The 19,187-nt window shown below is 41.9% G+C and overlaps 4 protein-coding genes across 4 annotated transcripts in view; all 4 read right to left on the bottom strand.

Moving 5' to 3' along the window:
- Positions 1–945: 945 nt before the first annotated feature.
- LOC311343484 (granzyme A-like) lies at positions 946–4,247 on the bottom strand. The gene is made up of 5 exons (XM_084468346.1): positions 4,138–4,247; positions 3,734–3,887; positions 3,025–3,166; positions 2,638–2,904; positions 946–2,176 (listed from the first exon to the last, which is right to left on the bottom strand). The coding sequence occupies exons 1-5, from the start codon at positions 4,196–4,198 to the stop codon at positions 2,018–2,020; spliced, it is 783 nt and encodes a 260-aa protein (XP_084324472.1). The 5' UTR covers positions 4,199–4,247; the 3' UTR covers positions 946–2,017.
- A 599-nt stretch (positions 4,248–4,846) lies between these two features.
- On the bottom strand, positions 4,847–6,894 carry LOC311343485 (granzyme K-like; the record flags this gene model as incomplete). Its single annotated transcript, XM_084468347.1, has 5 exons — positions 4,847–5,112; positions 5,424–5,693; positions 5,809–5,950; positions 6,473–6,626; positions 6,834–6,894. The coding sequence occupies 5 exons, from the start codon at positions 6,892–6,894 to the stop codon at positions 4,963–4,965; spliced, it is 777 nt and encodes a 258-aa protein (XP_084324473.1). The 3' UTR covers positions 4,847–4,962.
- Positions 6,895–9,534: 2,640 nt separating this feature from the next.
- LOC311343161 (granzyme K-like) lies at positions 9,535–11,161 on the bottom strand. The gene is made up of 5 exons (XM_084468021.1): positions 11,098–11,161; positions 10,694–10,847; positions 10,227–10,377; positions 9,830–10,111; positions 9,535–9,714 (listed from the first exon to the last, which is right to left on the bottom strand). Exons 1-5 carry the CDS (start codon positions 11,156–11,158, stop codon positions 9,568–9,570), a joined length of 795 nt encoding a protein of 264 aa, XP_084324147.1. The 5' UTR covers positions 11,159–11,161; the 3' UTR covers positions 9,535–9,567.
- Positions 11,162–17,147: 5,986 nt separating this feature from the next.
- Positions 17,148–19,187, bottom strand: part of LOC311343299 (cell division cycle protein 20 homolog B-like) — a gene marked incomplete at both ends in the record, with an annotated part of 4,027 nt that continues 1,987 nt past the window's right edge. Inside the window, 5 exons of the mRNA XM_084468173.1 lie at positions 17,148–17,248; positions 17,415–17,541; positions 17,923–18,048; positions 18,305–18,542; positions 18,949–19,043. Coding sequence (XP_084324299.1) covers positions 17,148–17,248; positions 17,415–17,541; positions 17,923–18,048; positions 18,305–18,542; positions 18,949–19,043 — 687 coding nt within the window. The remainder of the gene's footprint in view (positions 17,249–17,414; positions 17,542–17,922; positions 18,049–18,304; positions 18,543–18,948; positions 19,044–19,187) is intronic.

Here is a 19,187-nt window from a genome sequence, read left to right as displayed (position 1 = left end):
CACACACAATCTTGTGGAATGGCTTACCTTTAAACCTTAAACTGTTGAGCTCCTCCTACTTTCATTTTAAATCTTCAATAAAAAAAATGGTTATCCAACTCATAAACCAAATCAAAAGATTCATGAAGTACTAGGAATATTGTACTGTCTGTTTGTGTGTCTGGGAACTTATCCCTTGTTTTATTTATTTTATTCCCCTTTTTTCCTCAATGTTTTAGTCCATTGTGCTGTGTGTTTGTCCTCCATGCTTTAGTCCATGTGTTGTTTCTCCCCTTCCATCTAAAGGACCACAATGGAAACAAGCCTTTGGGCTTTATTGTTTTTTTTTTTAATCCTTTTGAAGACTTTTTGTTAATTGTTGTTCAATAAAGTTTTCATTGATTCATTAATTCAAATGCATGCATCTGCATGTGTTGTTTCACAAAGAACCACACTGTAACAATGTCCATGCTACATGTTGCCTATAGTGGCTGACACACTCCACCTATGGGTGACTTTTACTGTGCTCCTTCAAACACAAGGACACAGGGTGGTGGTGCTGAAAGACGGTTTATTGTACAGTTTGCAGATGATACGTTGGCGCTCCATGTTGCCAGGCAGGAGATCTCAGCCTGAGTGTGTGTGTGGAGAAGGCTGGTCTAACCTGGGCACATTGATTACTCAATGCAACAGGAGTGGAGTGCAGCTTCACACAGAGCCAGAGTCCGATAAGACTCGGCCAGGTGAGGCTGCTTAAACCAGGCATCATCCACACACACTTAAAGCCTTGTGTGGTTAGTCAACGATAAAGGGAGGAATAGGCCATAGGAAACACTAATATATACAGTATATATATATATATATATATATATATATATATATATATTAGTGTTTTATATTGATCTATATATACATATATATATATATATATATATATAAAATAAAAATGAAATTACTTTCTTAATAATGTCTGATGTTTATTAAAATCCCAGCAAGGCAGGGTTACATACAGAATAGTCACAAACAATAAACATGATTGATTATGAACTGAAGGTAAAGATGGCTAAAGATAAATAGCAATGCTGTCGACAGCCGTCATCCGTAAAACGGCAAAACTGACCTTGATCTATCCTGGGGTCATGAGGTCTATTGAATAAAAGCATTGTGCCGTAATTAGGGTACCAACTAAGTGAAACATCTCAGTCTTGGATGATGTCTCCTTGCTGTCCCGGCAGGGCTCACAACTATAACATTTTAGACTAACTTTTGTTAGTAATGTCCTTTGTCACGTCAATTGTAAAAAAAACAATGATCGCATTTGGTCAGTTTTTTTCCTACTGCCAATGCTTCAACATCCCTTTAAGTACAAACCAAATATGCACGCTCCTTCTCGATGTATCAAATAGCTTATCCTACTTATATTAACAGGCTGCTAAGATAATATACTCCCAGTTACGATTTTTTTTTCTTTCAGATCTGGCGTTCCATCATCTACAATGTTTAATTTCTTCAAAATACTGGTTTTAAAATATAAAATAAAGTTAATGAAGTCAACACAGATATATATGTGTGTATATATATATATCCAAACATTGTGAACATTGTGTGTGTGTGTGTGTGTGTCATAGTTAGATGTGTGAAGCCTAAGGGCAGTGACTAGGTTTGATCTTATTTTAGTCAGTTATTTTCTCATTAAAAACCTTGAGAACTGTTGGTTTTTTATTCCTCTTTTGCCAATACCGGTAACTTCCGTAAGTGTTATCTCAAAAAGGCACACAATACAGTTGGGGTTGGATCTATCACACATTTAAAAGTTTGCCAAATAATTTAGGACTGTCCAAACTGAGCAACTTGTATATATATATATATATATATATTTTTTTTTTTTTTTTTTTTTTTTTTGCAGTGGTGGCACTTATTTGGTTTTAATAGACAACAAACCTATTGAGTGTAGCACACATGTCATCCAAATCTCATCATTATTCCAAATAAAACAATACAATTAGGCTCAATTTGACATAATTGAGTTGCAAATGTTTCAGAATAACTCAGATTTCTGCATTGTATTCTTTATCCAGGCAATGTGTTGTTTGGAAAGGAAGGTGTACACTCCTGGTTTGGTCTTAACACCGCAGGTGCCAAAAGAAGTGATTCCTACTTGCACACCGTTGCACATCAGAGGTCCTCCAGAGTCTCCCTATAGAGAAATAGACGACGACATGAATATATTGAAAATCAATATCAGTATTTTTTTATATGCAATATTGCAATAATAATACCATCAAAATAAAATTAAAAGGTCTGATTCAAATGGAGTCATAGTGTGGGGCACTTTGCTGTCAAAATACCTTTGTGATTTGATTCCGAAGGAATCAGATAGACCTACAAATTACGTAGGATCGGACCCAGAAATGACTCATGTCCACACACTACTATCCTATCCTAACATAAACTGTGATTTACTACTCGAGCCAATAGGGAGCCTTTGCAACGACCGAGCAAAGAATACTCTTTCAAGTCCCTGTGGTCGAATCAATAGAGAAAACATTCATGATGGTGAGGCATTTCTCATTTGAAGTTGAGCAGGTTGCTCGGTCTGAACTACCCTGGGTTGTATCATTTACAATATAGATAATGAAGAATAATAGTTGTGCCTACCCGACAGGTGTCCTTGTTTTTCTTTCCAGCACATACCATGTCAGGAGTGATGACAGGTTTGGAATTGTAATATTTGGGCGAGTTGCACGTTTCTCTTTTGATAACAGTGACATCGGCGGACATCAGGACATCCGACATTTTGACCTTCTTAACACTGACGGTCCCCCAACCAGCCACCATGCATTTGGTACCTTTCTTGGGGTCTGGGATTACATTCGCCAATGGCAAATACTTTACGGTCTTGGTCGCATTCCCCTCTTGGACGAGCTGAACCAAACAAAGTACAAAAGTAACTTTTACAATCGTTGCTGCAACAACAATGGGTTTACACACACAATTCTGTTGTTGGGTGTGATATGAGTATTAATCACACAGTAATTAGCTCACCTTTAGTAGCTGGAGATCATGGCCTTTCGTAAAATGTTCATAAGTAGGATGGGGGTAAGGCTTTGCTACCTTCCGGACCTGAACAGATTTATCCGTCTCGCTGTTTTTAATGGTGTCCACACCAAGACGCACCGTAGCTATTCTGTTAAAGAATCCAAAATAGGGTTTACTTATGAATACCAAACAACAGCATGTACTAGTACACAAAGCTCAACCACATACATACTTAATGTAAAGTATAGATTTGAGACTTGTAAAGAGAGATAACAGAAAAGAGCAGAAGAGGGCAAGATTTTGAAAAAATAACCCCCCGATAATGCTGCTCACGCCATACATTTCCGCCATTGAGAATGTCGCGTTTACATTCATGTACCTGTGATAGACAGCCAAGATAATTTTGTCAAACCAATCAGGAAAGAGAAGCCCCGATTGGTCAGAAAGGAGCCGGGAGCGGTCTAAAATAAAAAGCCTCATACTGAGGAAGGCCCCCAGTCAACCAGAAAATATATTCTCAGTGTTTCACTCACTAACAGCTCAAGGATGGCTATGGCATATCTCACAAATCACACCCAAATGATATCTCTTAAATCGTACCTACAGCACCTTAGCCTACAGCTTCTTTCCTACAGCTACAACCAACAACAAACATTGTTCATGTGATTATAATCAGAAGTGTATTATTGGATGAATGATGTGAGGAAATTCCTACTTTAAACAGTGGGCCGCGGTCAGCACCCATCTGGAAGAGAGGAGGGTTCCTCCACAGACAGGCTGCCCTGCGCTGTTATACAGGAGAACCATGTAGGGCAGAGAATGAGCCTTCACCTTCTTCCCTCCAATGATCTCAGCCTCGCCGCAAGCACCTGTGGTTAAACACAGCACAGCTGAAAGATATCCTTTATCCATACAAAAACAATACAAGTTTGTCCGTGATTGTTTTGTATTTCTTAACAGGGACGCTTAGCACCGGACTGAAAGGTTTTGGGTTTGAACCCCGGCCTGTTGCCATCCTTGAGCAAGATGCTCCAACTCAATGACTAAATAGTAAATCGTTTATCATTCCAAAAGTAATACACAAAAAATATAATACAGAAGATGTTGTTTTCTACTTACATGACTGGATATGGAGGACCAAACACAATGTTTTAACAAGAGCTAGCCATGAACGAGCCATAGCTTGTATCTGATGCTGGACTAAAGACGATACTGAAACTCAAGATGCAGTGTGAGTTGCTTATATGGCCAGTTCAAAGGATGTGGTCCAACCACAATGGAACAAACATACTCACACTTCAAAATTCAAGGTTCAAATGCACCTGTCTGCATGTATTGTTTCACAAAGAACCACACTGTAACAATGTCCATGCTACATGTCGCCTATAGTGGCTGACACACTCCACCTATGGGTGACTTTTACTGTGCTCCTCCAAACACAAGGACACAGGGTGGTGGTGCTGAAAGACGGTTTATTGTACAGTTTGCAGATAATGATACATTGGCGCTCCATGTTGCCAGGCAGGAGAGTGTGTGTGTGGAGAAGGCTGGTCTAACCTGGGCACATTGATTACTCAATGCAACAGGAGTGCATTTGAAGTACTGGGTTGCTCCAAATGGGTCCCCATTCCCGAAAAAGATGTTGGACCAAAAGTGATTTCATGTTGAACCACAGTAGCCTTTTGCCAATACCAGTAACTCTAAGTGTTATCTCAAAAAGGCACAAAATACAATTGGGGTTCGATCTATCACACATTTAAAAGTTTGCAGAAGAATTTAGGAACTGAGCAACTTGTATCTTTTTTTGTTGTTGCAGTGGTGGCACTTATTTGGTTTTAATAGACAACAAAAAATATTGAGTAGCACACGTCATCCAAATCTCATCATTATCCCAAATAAAACATTAAATGAGGCTCAATTTGACATCACTGAGTTGCAGATGTTTCAGAAGAACTCAGATTTCCGCATTGTATTCTTTATCCAGGCAATGTGTTTTTTAGAAAGAAAGGTATACACTCCTGGTTTGGTGTAGGTGCCAAAAGAAGTGATTCCTACTTGCACACCGTTGCACATCAGAGGTCCTCCAGAGTCTCCCTATAGAGAAAGAATTACGACATGAATATATTGAAAATCATCAGCAAGTAGGCTAGGCCCCTCCGAATCCTATGCAATATATTTAAGCAATATCAGTATTTTATATAGGCAACATATAGATTTGCAACGACTGTGCAAAGAAGACTCTTTCAAGTCTCTTTGGTTGAATCAATGGCGCAATAATATTCATAATGGTGAGGCATTTCTCTTGGAAGACGTGGATATTGGAAGATGAGCAGGTGGCTCAGTCTGAACTACCCTGGGTGGTGTGGTTTACGATATAGATAATGAAGAACAATAGTTAAGCCTACCTTCCAGGTATCCTCTTTTTTCTTTCCTAGTGTTCCAGCACATACCATGTCAGGAGTAACGACAGGGGAATTGTAATACTTTGGCGAGTTGCACGTTTCTCTTTTGATAACAGTGACATCGGCGGACCTCAGGACATCCGACATGCTTGGGTTCTGAACGCTGACGGCCCCCCAACCAGCCACCACACATTTGGTACCGTCCTTGGGGTCTGGGATTTCATCGGCCAATGGCAAATACTTCACAGTATTGGTCTCCTTTGCCCCGCGGAGCTGAACCAAAGAAAGCGCAAAATAACCTTTACCATCAATGGTGCAACAACACATGGAAAATACACTCCTTGTGTTAGATTTGATATGAGTATTAATCACACAGTGATTAGCTGACCTTTAGAAGCTTGAGATCATTGATCATCTTGTGCGAGTAATAATTGGGATGGCGGTAAGGCTTCAAAACCTTCTGGACCTGAACAGACTTATTCTTCTGGCTCTTCTTAATAGAGTTCACCCCAAGCTGCACCATGTTTATGCTGTAAAATATTACAAAAAAAGGTTTACTAATAAATACCAGCAGCATGCAATATGACAAAGCCAAGCTCGACCACAGCAAAGATAGTGGTATGGTAGTGTATGGTAAGATTTGAGACTTAAGATTAGAGAGCAGAATAAGAGGGTAGGATAAAAATATATATATGCTGCCCCCTCCTTACATTTCCACCCTTCAGAATGATGCGTTCACATTCATGTACCTATGATGGACACGCAGGTGAACTCCTCAAACCAATCAGGGAAGAGAAGCCCAGATTGGTCAGAAATAAGCCGTTAGCGGTCTAATATCAAAATAGTCTCATACTGAGAAAGGCCCCCAGTCAACCGTGTTTCCCTTACAGCTGAGGGATGGCTATGGCATTTCTAACAAATCCCACTCAAATGATAGCTCTTAAATCATACCTACAGCACCTTAGCCTACAGCTACAACCAACAACAAACATTGTTCTTCTGTTAATAAGCAGAAGTGTATTATAGGATGAATGATGTGATGAAATCCCTACTCAGAACAGTGGGCCGCGGTCAGCACCCATCTGGAAGAGAGGAGGGTTCCTCCACAGACGGGCTGCCCTGCGCTGTTATACAGGAGAACCATGTAGGGCAGAGAATGAGCCTTCACCTTCTTCCCTCCAATGATCTCAGCCTCGCCACAAGCACCTGTGGTTAAACACAGCACCGCTGAAAGATATCCTTTATCCATACAAAAACAATACAAGGTTGTCCATGATTGTTTAACCATATCTTAACAGGAAAGGTTCTGGGTTTGAACCTGGCCTGTTGCCATCCTTAATAATTACGAATAAAAAACTAATCCAAAATAATTACGCAAGAAATTAAATACAGAACATGTAGTGTTCTACTTACATGACTGGATATGGAGGACCAAACACAATGTTTCAACAAGGGCTAGCAATGAACGCGCCATAGCTTGTATCTGAAGCTCAAATGAAGGCGAAATTGAAAAGAGATGCAGCATGAGTTTCTTATATGGCCAGTTCAAAGGATGTGGTCAAACCACAATGGAACAATGTCAATGCTACGTAACACACTCCACTTAGGTGACTTTTACTGGGCTCCTCCAAACACAAGGACACAGGGTGGTGGTGTTGAAAGACGGTTTATCGTACGGTTTGCAGATAATGATACATGGCTCTGGCGCTCCATGTTGTCATGCAGGAGATCTCTGCCTGAGTGTGTGTGGAGAAGGCTGGTCTAACCTGGGCACATTGATTACTCAATGCAACAGGTGTGCAGTCTCACAAAGCGCCAGAATTGTTGCCACACGCCAATGGTGGCGGTGTCATTCATATGAAAGAGGGCCTTAAAAATATTACAATGATTAATATAGAGCAGCCATTCTCAACCTTGGGGTCCCGACCACAATTGGGGTCGCCAAATCATTTTGGAAAAATATAAATGTATTTATTTAGTATTTATTTATTTAATTTTTATCAAAATGAATGTAGCATCCAACCGGACGATGAGCGGTTGGGCTCAAACAGGCATTTTATTACTCAAAACCAGGTACTGTCGGCCGTAACTACACCAGAACAACAACAACGAACTTGTCCACTAGTCTCATGTCTGCCCTTCTCATTCACACATAGGCCTACAGACACTAGGGCTGTCAACGAATATTCTAAATTTGAATATATATTCAAATAGTTTTTTAAAACAGACATTCAAAGGTGAAAATTAATATTCAAATGTGGAAAAACACACACCCGCTGCAGCCGCGGTGCGGCTGTCTGCTTTGCGAATGGGCGACCAGAACACTACAAGACAAGAGACAAGAGTCAAGTGACAAGTCAAGCGACAAGAGTCGGGACCTTAAATTGCTTGCACAAAACTCTTGATCAGCACTCAGCATCGTTGTTCTTTATTTAAACCAGTATGCGCAGAGAGAGTGAGGGGGAGCGAGAGAAAAAGAGAGCGAGTGAGTGAGCGAGAGCGAGGTCTGCGGTCTTGGCCATTAGTTCATTTACATGTTTTTGTGTAGGTAATATGTTGTCAAATATGTTTAAACTTAAATAAATTACCTATACAAGTAGTTATGTCTCGTTGTATTAGTTTGTCCTATATATGTCCTATATCCTATAGATATTCGAATAGTATTCGAATATCTGTTTGTTTTTTTTGAGGGAATATTCAAACGTCATTTTTTTGCAATTTTGACAGCCCTAGTATGTGTGTGTGTGTGTGTGGGGGGGCGGGGGGGGGGGGTCGCGGACAGCAGTGCATGTTAAATTGGTTGCAACTCAAAAAGGTTGAGAACCACTGATATAGAGGACGTAGTGCTACAGGAAGTGATGCAATGAGTAGGTGACAAAAACAAGGACAAAAACAATTCTCAATTTGGGGGCTCCAGCCCTCCAAGAAGTGACTCACAACGCCTCAGCAAATGCTCCATCACGAGGCGCCTCACCCAGTGATGCTTGCAAGATTGTGAGCTGAAGTTGTTCCCAGACCTACACCCTACCCATCCAACAAGCATAGAAAAGGGGAAAACGGGTAACTAGAAACACCGCTGTTATAGGACCATTTCATCTACAGTTGGAGGTCATGCACCAATCATTCTAGGCTCAAATCATTCTAGGCTTAAAATAATGGTGTTTTTTTTACATCTTCGTGTGACCTCTCCGGGAGGGGTTACATCACTTCCGGTTGGGCTGGAACTACCAAATTGATAATCTTGTATGTCCTTTAGGCCTTCTTACATATGAAAAAATACCCCATGTCTTTTGCTCATTCCCAACTGCACCAGAACCCTAACCTGAGACTCTCGCCAGATGAATTCCGTTTTGCCTAGCTCCACTCATCCATCTGGGATCACTCCATTGGAGAGGTGCTTTAGAAGGCTGGGCCTTATCAAAAATCCTTGCATATGATTGGATAAACCACTTGTCCGTCATCTTTATTGACGTGCTACTTCAACCACTCACATCGAAACCAACCCCGTGACGCTTGCTTCCTCGATGCGAGCCGCCATTGTTGTCTGAATCAAAACAGTCGCTTCTCCGCTACGTCACATCTATAAAAATCCCGCCCGGCGGTCCTGATTGGCTCTACCATTTTCTGGTAGTCCCCAAATACCTCCCAACGGGAGCGATCCCAGATGGATGAGTGGAACCAGGCGGAACGAAATTCATCTGGAGAGAGTCAGGTCACCAGAACTCTAGATCACCCACCAAATACGTCACTTCTGGTTGGGCTATAGCCTCCAAACATTTCAATTTGTAGAGTTGAATGCCATCATTCATATAAAAGTGGTCAACAGGAGTACAACTGAGCCCACCCTGTAATTTGCAACCATATCGGGGCCTGGCTGTCACTCCTTATCGATCTATGTTAACCTTACAGCATAGTAAAAATTAATAATCACCCGTGAATATTATGACTTACATACATAGATATTGCTATGGCATAACTTTTACTACCCAATTGTTTTTATTTATTTAAGTACATCAAAATACATTCTTCCCAGAGATATCATAGGAACGTTGAATGAGATCAGCCTGGTGGTGCTTTGACACAAAATAGGGATGAGTGTAGCACATATTTCATCCAAGAAACAACATTATCTCATATATCAAAACATTTATATGAAGTTTGACTTTATCCAGTCAATGTGTTGTTTGGAAAGGAAGGTGTACACTCCTGGTTTGGTCCTATCGGCACAACGGATGCCAAAGGAAGTGATTCCTACTTGCACACCGTTGCACATCAGAGGTCCTCCAGAGTCTCCCTATAGAGAAATAGATGAAAATACAGGAATGTATTCAAAACCTCTTTTAGCCTACTGAATCTGATATAAGATATTGATAGAAATGATAGATTCATTAAAATCACAAAGCAGTTACCCGACAAGTATCCTGAACTTCCTGATGCTCATCTACAGTTCCGGCACATACCATGTCAGGAGTGATGTTATACTTGGAATTATTATATTTGATCAAGTTGCACGTTTCTCTTTTGATAACAGTGACATTGGCGGACATCAGATCATCTGACATTTTTTGGTTAAAAACGTTGACAGACCCCCAACCAGCCACCATGCATTTGGTACCTTCCTGGGGGTCTGGGATTTCCTTGTCCAATGGCAAATACTTCACGTTCGTGGTCTCTTTCACCTCTTGGCTGAGCTGAACCAAAGAAAGTACATAGTAACTTTTACCATCAATAGTGCAACAACACATGGTAAACACATTCCTTGTGTTGGATGTGATATGATTATTAATCACACAGTGATTATCTGACCTTAAGAAGCAGGAGATCATGGAGTTTAAAGTCATTGTTAAAGTCAGGATGGTTGTATTGCTCCTGGACCTGAACAGACATATCCGGCTTGCTGTTTTTAATGGTGTCTACCCCAAGACGCACCGTAGCTATTCTGTTTTGAGATTTGAGACTTGTAAAGAGAGCAGAAAATAGCAGAAGAGGGCAAGATTTTGATGAGCATAAATGAGCCAGGAGCGGCCTAATATCTGAATAGTGTCATACTGAGGAAGGCCCCCTGTCAACCAGCAAATATACTCTGTGTTTCACTCATCAACAGCAGAAGGATGGCTATGGGAATTCTCACATAATACACCCAAATGATAACTCGTAAATCGTACCTACAAGCCTACAGCTTCTTTCCTACAGCTACAACCAACAACAAACATTGTTCATGTGATTATGAGCAGAAGTGTATTATTGGATGAATGATGTGAGGAAATTCCTACTCAGAACAGTGGGCCGCGGTCAGCACCCATCTGGAAGAGAGGAGGGTTCCTCCGCAGACGGGCTGCCCTGTGCTGTTATACAGGAGAACCATGTAGGGCAGAGAATGAGCCTTCACCTTCTTCCCTCCAATGATCTCAGCCTCGCCGCAAGCACCTGTGGTTAAACACAGCACCACTGAAAGATATCCTTTATCCATACAAAAACAATACAAGTTTGTCCGTGATTGTTTTGTATTTCTTAACAGGGACGCTTAGCACCCGACTGAAAGGTTTTGGGTTTGAACCCCGGCCTGTTGCCATCCTTGAGCAAGATGCTCCAACTCAGTGACTAAATAGTAAATCGTTTATCATTCCAAAAGTAATACACAAAAAATATAATACAGAAGATGTTGTTTTCTACTTACATGACTGGATATGGAGGACCAAACACAAGGTTTTAGCAAGAGCTAGTAATGAACGCACCATAGCTTGTTTCTGATGCTAGAATAAAGGCGGTACTGAAACACAAGATGCAGAATGAGTTGCATATATGGCCAGTTCGAAGGATGTGAGTCAACCACAAAGAGATAACAAATACTCACACTTGGATGTTCCCATGCATGCGCCTGCAAGTATCATTTTACACAGAATCACAATAACTATGTCAATGCTACACTCCACCTAGGTGACTTTTACTGGGCTCTTTCAAACACAAGGTTGTGGGGTTGTAAGACAGTTCATTGGATAATTTGCAGATAATGATACATGGCGCTGGTGCTCCATGTTGCCATGCAGGAGATCTCTGTAGAGGAGATGTGCACATTTTAGTCTAACATGTGCACATTGATTACTCAATGCAAACATGTGCAGCCTCACACAGTGCCAGAGTCCATAAGGCTCGGGCCAGGTGAGGCTGCTTAAACCAGCCACCATCCAGACTCACTCACTAGGGTACTCCCTACCACTTTTATATGACTGATGGCATTCAACTCTACTAAAATGAAATGTTTGGAGGCTATAGCCCAACCAGAAGTGACATATTTGGTGGGTGATCTAGGGTTCTGGTGCAGTTGGGAATGAGCTAAAGACAAGTTTTTTTTTCTTATGGAAGAAGGCCTAAAGGGCATACAAGATTATCAATTTGGTAGATCCAGCCCAACTGGAAGTGATGTAATCTCTCCCTGAGAGGTCACACGAAGATGTAAAAAAACACCATTATCTTGAGCCTAGAATGATTTGAGTCTAGAATGATTGGGGCATGACTAGATGAAATAGAAAACAGCGGGTGTTTCTAGTTACCCGTTTTCTGTGGGATGGAGATGGTAATTTGGGCCTAAAGGCATGTCAACACAGTTTTTCAAGTATGGGGCAGAAGGTCACTTCCTGTAGTACTACGGCCTCTCAGTATATTTTAAAACCCTCTTTAATATAAATGAAATAATGAACACGCCATAGCTCGTTTCTGATGCTAGAATAAAGGCGCTAGGCCTACTGAAACCCACCAGAAGTTGCATGCGTTTCTTTTACGGCGATTTCAAAGGATGTGGTGACAACTGAAAAAATCCTCACACTTGGATGTAGACATGCATGCACCTGCGATATTGAATGTATGTTTGATATTGGCAATATCAAACACACACACACACACACACACACACACACACACACACAAATAATACCATTACTGTGCTTTAGTAAAACAGCAAACCTAACCAAAATAAGGAGTAATCTCTTAATCTTGCTTGAAGTTTATTCAATCCAAGCAAGATAGAGTTGCAACAGTCAGGGAACATTAAAACATCATTGGTGATAAAAAATGAATGTAAATATATATTGCCCATTTCTGTTACTTTTGTTCTAAATATTTCCAAAAGTTATAATCATTTCACAATTCTTCCTGTCTTACTCTTCAGGCATTAATGGCTTCAATCTTAGTGTCAGCCCTTAGTCTACACTGTAGGGCAAAATTAAAAGCATAAAGTTGAATAATAATAATGAATGCAAGCCTACCAAACGTGGGTTTGGCTCATAGACTACTACTAATAATAATAATCACAAAGAGAATTGTACGTGGTTTACATTCATAAATAGGTCTTCTTAGTCTACTTGAGAATCCTGCCCTCCCACTGAAAGACATGAAAGAAACCAGAACCTTATCTTCTTCCTGAGTAACGTGCAAAAATATACACAGCATAATAACAGCTACCAGTGTATGCCCGGGTACCTCCGCAGATGTTAAAAAGGGTGTTGTTTTTTTGTTGTGTGATTTGTTGTGTGATGCACCAAACAACCTGGTCTTTGGTGTAGGGTACAAAAGACGTGATCCCTGGTATGAGTCCTGTGTGTGAGTGTTGAATACCGGCCGGCAGAAGCTCTCCTCTCTGTAGAACAATTGTTTGGTCGATATTTCAACACAATAGAACACAAATGACAAAGTAGCCTACCCTGGCCCTTATCAAAATACAATTCAACTAGAAACGGCATGTTTTTAAAGGGGACATATTATACCACCAGATGTGAGTGTGATTAGCCGTTACAAGCCGTTTCGAAAATGTGCCGCTTCTGACATCACAGGTGGGCATGTCAGCAGCGGCACATTTTCAAAAAACAATTTAAGTTAAAATGATGATCATAAATATGACATATGTTCATCTCAAGTTGAATATACTGTGAAAGAGTGATCAAATGTAATCCAAACATATATTTGTTGTTAAAAGCAAACATTTGGCCTTATTCCCCTAGTGGCCATATTCCTTTTCCCCACCCAGCTAGCATTTTGAATCAAGTGGTCTGCTATAGGTGAGCAAGGCCCACTAGTATTATAAATTGAGATTGCATACATTGTTGTGAGTCTTCAGGTGGTAACAGGCTAGTAGCTTCCAGTCCTTTCTCACAAACACCTCACCACTCCCACATTGGCCTTTTCAATTTACACGGTACCGAACGGTCTAGCATTTCAAACCTATCCAGAAAGTGTCTTTCTGCTTACCGATAGCATCTTGGAGTCTAAGGTAGTGTTTTTCGGTGCTTAGAACCACCAAGTCTGTATAATGTGTCTGACAAAACACCAAAGTGTCCTCTTGACCAGGTAATTGTGATGCTCCAATATCACAGACCGTTCAGCAAAACAGAACAAAATGATATAAGGAGCCATGCCACTAGCCTGGCTATTGCCAGACCAAGCTCAATCGTAGATTGCACGTTGGTCTGGGGAGGCTGCTGTCTTCAGCACAAGAGGCGTGATCAGGGCAGTTGCTAGGAATTATGGGCCCCCTGAAAGAATATCGGTGTGGGCCCCTCTCCCCCATTCATTGCCACCTTAAATGTTCTTGTTTTTCAGTGTTCTTGACGGTGCCTGGTGTAATACACCCAATTTGTTTCCTTTTTTTACATTTAACAACTTAACAAGTCAGAGTATTATTATGTAAATTATGTATTATTAATTGTCTTATTCTCATTTCCCTGATTTGCAACACGTTATTACACCTCTGATTGCAAATACATTTTCAATTAACCACTCAACAAATAGGTGTGGGTATTTTATTGTATTTAACAATCAAGTTACTGATATGCAAAAAACAAAGTGTCCTGGCTCAAAATAGTACACAGGTAAATATGTAGCATTTAACTTAAATGTGCAAGTGAAACAAAGAGCACATGGAATACGTTGTTGTAAAACAAATATCAAAAACAACAACAAGCCTCATCTAATCTCAATTAAAGTTTAAATTGGCTTGTTTGTTCACTGTAAGTCTCATCGCTCACTCACTTCCGATGAGGAAGAACCATGGGAAGAACCAGGCACGTGCACACATAGGGCCCTAGGGGTGCTTGAGCCCCTGCCCTTTTTGCGCGGTGTGGACCAAACCATTTTTTAAGAAGGGGCCAAGGGGATTATTGAAATTATTAAAATTAGAATATTGTATGATTTGTGGCTTGTTTTAATTTGGATTCATTCATATGAATATATATTAGTTCAGTGTATGCATAATCATTTTGTCATAGAGGCTACTGGGGGCTGTGTGTGGGCCCTAGCGGGCTGTGGGCCCTTATAATTGTCATAACCTTTCCCCCCTATACGACGGTGCTGGGTGTGATCAACAGGCGTAAAATGACTCTGTACTCAATGGGCTGCTTGCCGGCGCTTCCCTGACATCATTGTGTTGAACTAGCCAACAGCGCACCAGGGGGAAAAGCCAGCTTGGTGATTGGCTCCCGCAAAAATGTATTGGACATGTATTGGACCGCAGAACCCAAAATGTCCCCGGATTTTGTCTCAGAAATCTGGTCACCTTACCACAGCATGATACAGCTTAGCTTATTTTAGCACTCCTGCTTGCGTTCCAAAGCAGGGGGGCACTTATCTTGGCCAATCAGTTGCCAGCAGCCTGTTTACGTCACGCAAAAGTACCTACTCCGCTCGCTTGGAACCTCGACAGAGGTAGTACTAAAAAAAAGTACCCGGTACTAGGTACCGGGTACTTTTTTTGCCAATGGAAATGCAAAAAAAGGCGGGGCGAGTTGAGTCGAGCTGGTACTGTTGGTGGAAAAGCGGCATTAGTCTCTAGTTGTTATGTTCTCTCTTCTCTTCTGTAATGCACTGGTGGAATTGTTCAGATAATTTGTTTTAACAATCGTTGAGCTTGGAGTGCAAACATAGCAACAACATCAATATTGAGCATCAAATTAAGAATTGTAAGAATTACGCCTTTATTCACTGGACGGGCCGAGTTGCATGAGAACTAACAAAGCATTTCCTGGCAAATGTTGAGTGTGAAAAGCAACCAAAATCTGTGAGTCTAAAACCAGAGATAAGAGAGATAATGCAGCTGTTGCATGTCCTCAACTAACCACATGCACAGTTATATGCAGGGGTGATCTGGTCTTGGTGGGGGCTGGGGGGATGTGGTGTATCGACTCACGTAGGTTCAGTATAATTTTGCACTCGACATGCAACACAGTAAGAGTTATGACACCACGATAACCTGATATTATCCAAGTATCATTTAGCAACACATCCCTTGATATCACACCAACAGCTTGATGTTTGTTTCTTTCTAAAAGGCATTTCCTGGTCATACAGGAAAAGCCAACAAAGATGTGCAATGATATAAGGCAAGGCAAAGCTGTAGCGAGGCAGGTTTATTTATATAGCACCCTTCGAACACAAATTAAATTCAGAGTGCTTAACATTGACAGACAAAAATCTAAAACACACTACACCAAAAAAAAGTATTGCTTCATGGCTTTATCGCTTTCCTGGACAACAGGTAAATGCAACACAGCAGCACTTTGGAACAGAGTTTGTTAAAAAGCCAGTGACCCCAAAACCACATCTATTTTGTTTTAGACATGGTAATTTCTTTTATATATCGTCAACATAATATTCTATGCCATTTACTGAAATAGTTACAGTTACTGAAATAAGTCCCCAATTTAGAGGTCCGGAGCAAGGGCTAGGGCTTACATTTTTCTACGTTTTGCGTCCCAGTTGCATTGAAAAGCCAACTGACAGGCATGTGTTACACAACATTGCTTATTATTAAGTTGGCATGGGTCGTTACCATGGGGATAACACGCCCCCCTCGTTTCTAAAACTCGAATCACACCAGAAACAGTGGGCTCACTGGCTCTTTAGGACAGACACACACACACACACACATGTGCACCAACACACACACACACACACACACACACACACACACACACACACACACACACACACACACACACACACACACCTTTGTTTTCACACCAACAGCATAATGTACGTATGTATTGTTTTTTCTAAAAGGCATTTCCTGGTCTATGTAAGACAAGGCAAAGCTGTAGCAAGGCAGGTTGATTTGTATAGCACCCTTCAAACACACATTTCATTCAGAGTATGAGAGTACAGAGTTTACTTTGACAGACTAACAGAATAATACAAAAAATACAAAAAATACAAAATAGCTTAATCACTAATGCACACGTGTGTTTGAACACATACATTGCATGTATGTGTTTGTGTTTATGCACATATAATAAATATCATGTCAGCATCCATTTGTCAGGACATGTGGCTGCAAGCATCAGAACCCTTCCACTATAAAAGAGCTCTGCAAGGCCCACACCACACCGAGAGAGGTTCTTTCTGGTCCAAGTTTGCATGTTCCCATCTGGTTCATGTGGTTCCACATCTCCCACAGCATGATACAGCTTAGCTTAGCTTAGCACTCCTGCTTGCGTTCCAAAGCAGGGGGGCACTTATCTTCATACACTTCACTTTGTGCATGCACTTCGCAAATTAGTTTGTATCCATGTGATATACTTTCAAGTGTTGCAGTCAATGCTTGGAGGTATGCCGTCGTTAAGTCAGCCCCAATAATGAAGTACCTGCGTCCACAGAAGGCCTAGTAGTGCCATGCAGTTTGAGGTCTGCCTCCTCGATAATGAGCCCTCCACTCAGGGGAAGAGCTGTGTGTCAAGTGGAGGTCTACAGGCTCCAGACGTAAACACAGTGGTCTGCTCCGGCAGAGAAAAGCCTGGAAACAGAGCCTGGACTCAGGGCCAAGTGCAGGACTCGGTCTGTGTGACCTGGAAGAACAAACAAATAAAAGTGTGTTGTTTTTTTATTCCTCACTGAGTCTTGAATATCTTACCGCAGAGGATGTCTCATGCACCAAATGTCCAACTAGGACCCTGAGACAAGCCATTTGTGGGTCTGGGCTGTCGATCTGAACATGGACCCGGTTCTCCCTACCTTTCAGCTGATGGCTCCTGCCCAGGGAGGTTGGATGGTCAGCAGCCCAGCAGCTGATGTTGTTGTGGGGAAGGCCGTGACCACACACCAGAGCCCTCTGCTCCTCCGCCCACAGCAGGGAACAGATCTGAAGAGAAGCGCTCATTAATTTGAATGTTGATCAGATGAAGATGCTACTTTTTTGATCCCACGTAGCAAATGCTGGTGCAAAAAGTAGTAAAATGACAATAACAATAAAAAAGTACAAAATGACAATTATTAAGAACAGTAAAACTACAAAAAATATGCAGAAAGTATACACAACCCAGAGTTGTGTATACAACTCTGGGTTGTATACATACTCAGGATAGGAGTAAGTTAATCAAAGTATTTCTTGGAACTCTTCACCCATCTCCATATACATACTGTATACACCAATACACACCAATGTATGTGCCAAGAGAATGCTCAGAAACATCCACAAACTCTGTTCTACAGTATATCGTCCTCATATGACTCATGTGTCTACCTGGGAGTTTGTTGCATAAGAGGTGACGCATGAAGCTGATTGGGTGTCCCAGATTCTCAGCTCTCCGTCCCGCCAGCCTCCTCCTGTAGCAATCACATGGCGTTGCCACGGACACCATCCCATCGCCTGTACACACATAAAGATGAGTGGATGCACACATCCCAACAAAAAGTGGTGTATTTATCTTTGTTCCATACTTTATTTATCATTAGCAACTGCTAGCTCATTACACTAATCCACTCTTGGGCATAGATAAGGAATATCCACCCAAGCCCAAATGCCAAGCCTTTGAAGGCTTGGCAAATCAATGATTGCAGAATGTGTCATCGATCTGGGCCACACACATCCACATCCACACACTGGCTGTCCTTCAGGAGCTCACCTTGACTGCACTGGGCTGTTTCATTGTCACCAGTGGAGGTCGCAGAAGCCTCGCCAGCTTGCCTGCGGCTATGTCCCCGTCCCAGACGGAGAGATGGCCGTCCTTGGAGCCACTGGCCAGCCGGTCCCCTCCGGGGGACCACTGCAGGCTGCACACGCTGCCCTGCTGAGCCGCTGCGCCGACCAGGGCTTTGGGAGCCCGAAGGTCGTGGTGGTGGATGCGTCCCAGAACGGAGCCACTTCATCCATGTCGGGGGGGGGGGGGGGGGGGGGGGAGAATGGTGATGATGTCATTATTGTGAAACCTCACCATGTGACATAGTCAGGAACTGTGTAAAAAATAACAATAAGCAAAAGAAGTCTCTTAAAATGACTATTGTAGTGTAGCATCTATGTGCCAGAATGTGTTTCAGATCAAATTTGAAGCTGAAACATTTGGCGTATCATACCTGTGACGGAATATGGTTGAAATAAAAAAGACTAAAAGAAAACACAATACAGAAAATCGGTCACACGCTCATGCTCATAGACACACACACACACACACACACACACACACACACACGCGCACACAGACACACACATGCACACACGCACACGCACACTCACACACACGCACACACACATACACACAAATACTCAAACCTGCTGAGAAGGTTCTGCTTCCAGGAAAGCGCGCCCACCCCAGACAGATGCGACCTCAGACACCCCAGGGGGCTCTTTGTCTCCACATCCCACAGCTGAATAGTCACAAGAGACAAAAACTCTGCGTCACACAAAGGTTCACACCAGAGACCGCAAACCACGCTCAGAAGTCGGTTCACACGCTAGCCCCTGACTCGCCCTGTTTCCGAACATGACGTGTGCATATTCTATCTTCAATA

This window comes from Micromesistius poutassou, assembly GCF_964030765.1.
Source record: "Micromesistius poutassou genome assembly, chromosome: 5".
NCBI lineage: Eukaryota > Metazoa > Chordata > Actinopteri > Gadiformes > Gadidae > Micromesistius > Micromesistius poutassou.
This window is presented reverse-complemented; position numbering and strand designations above follow the sequence as displayed.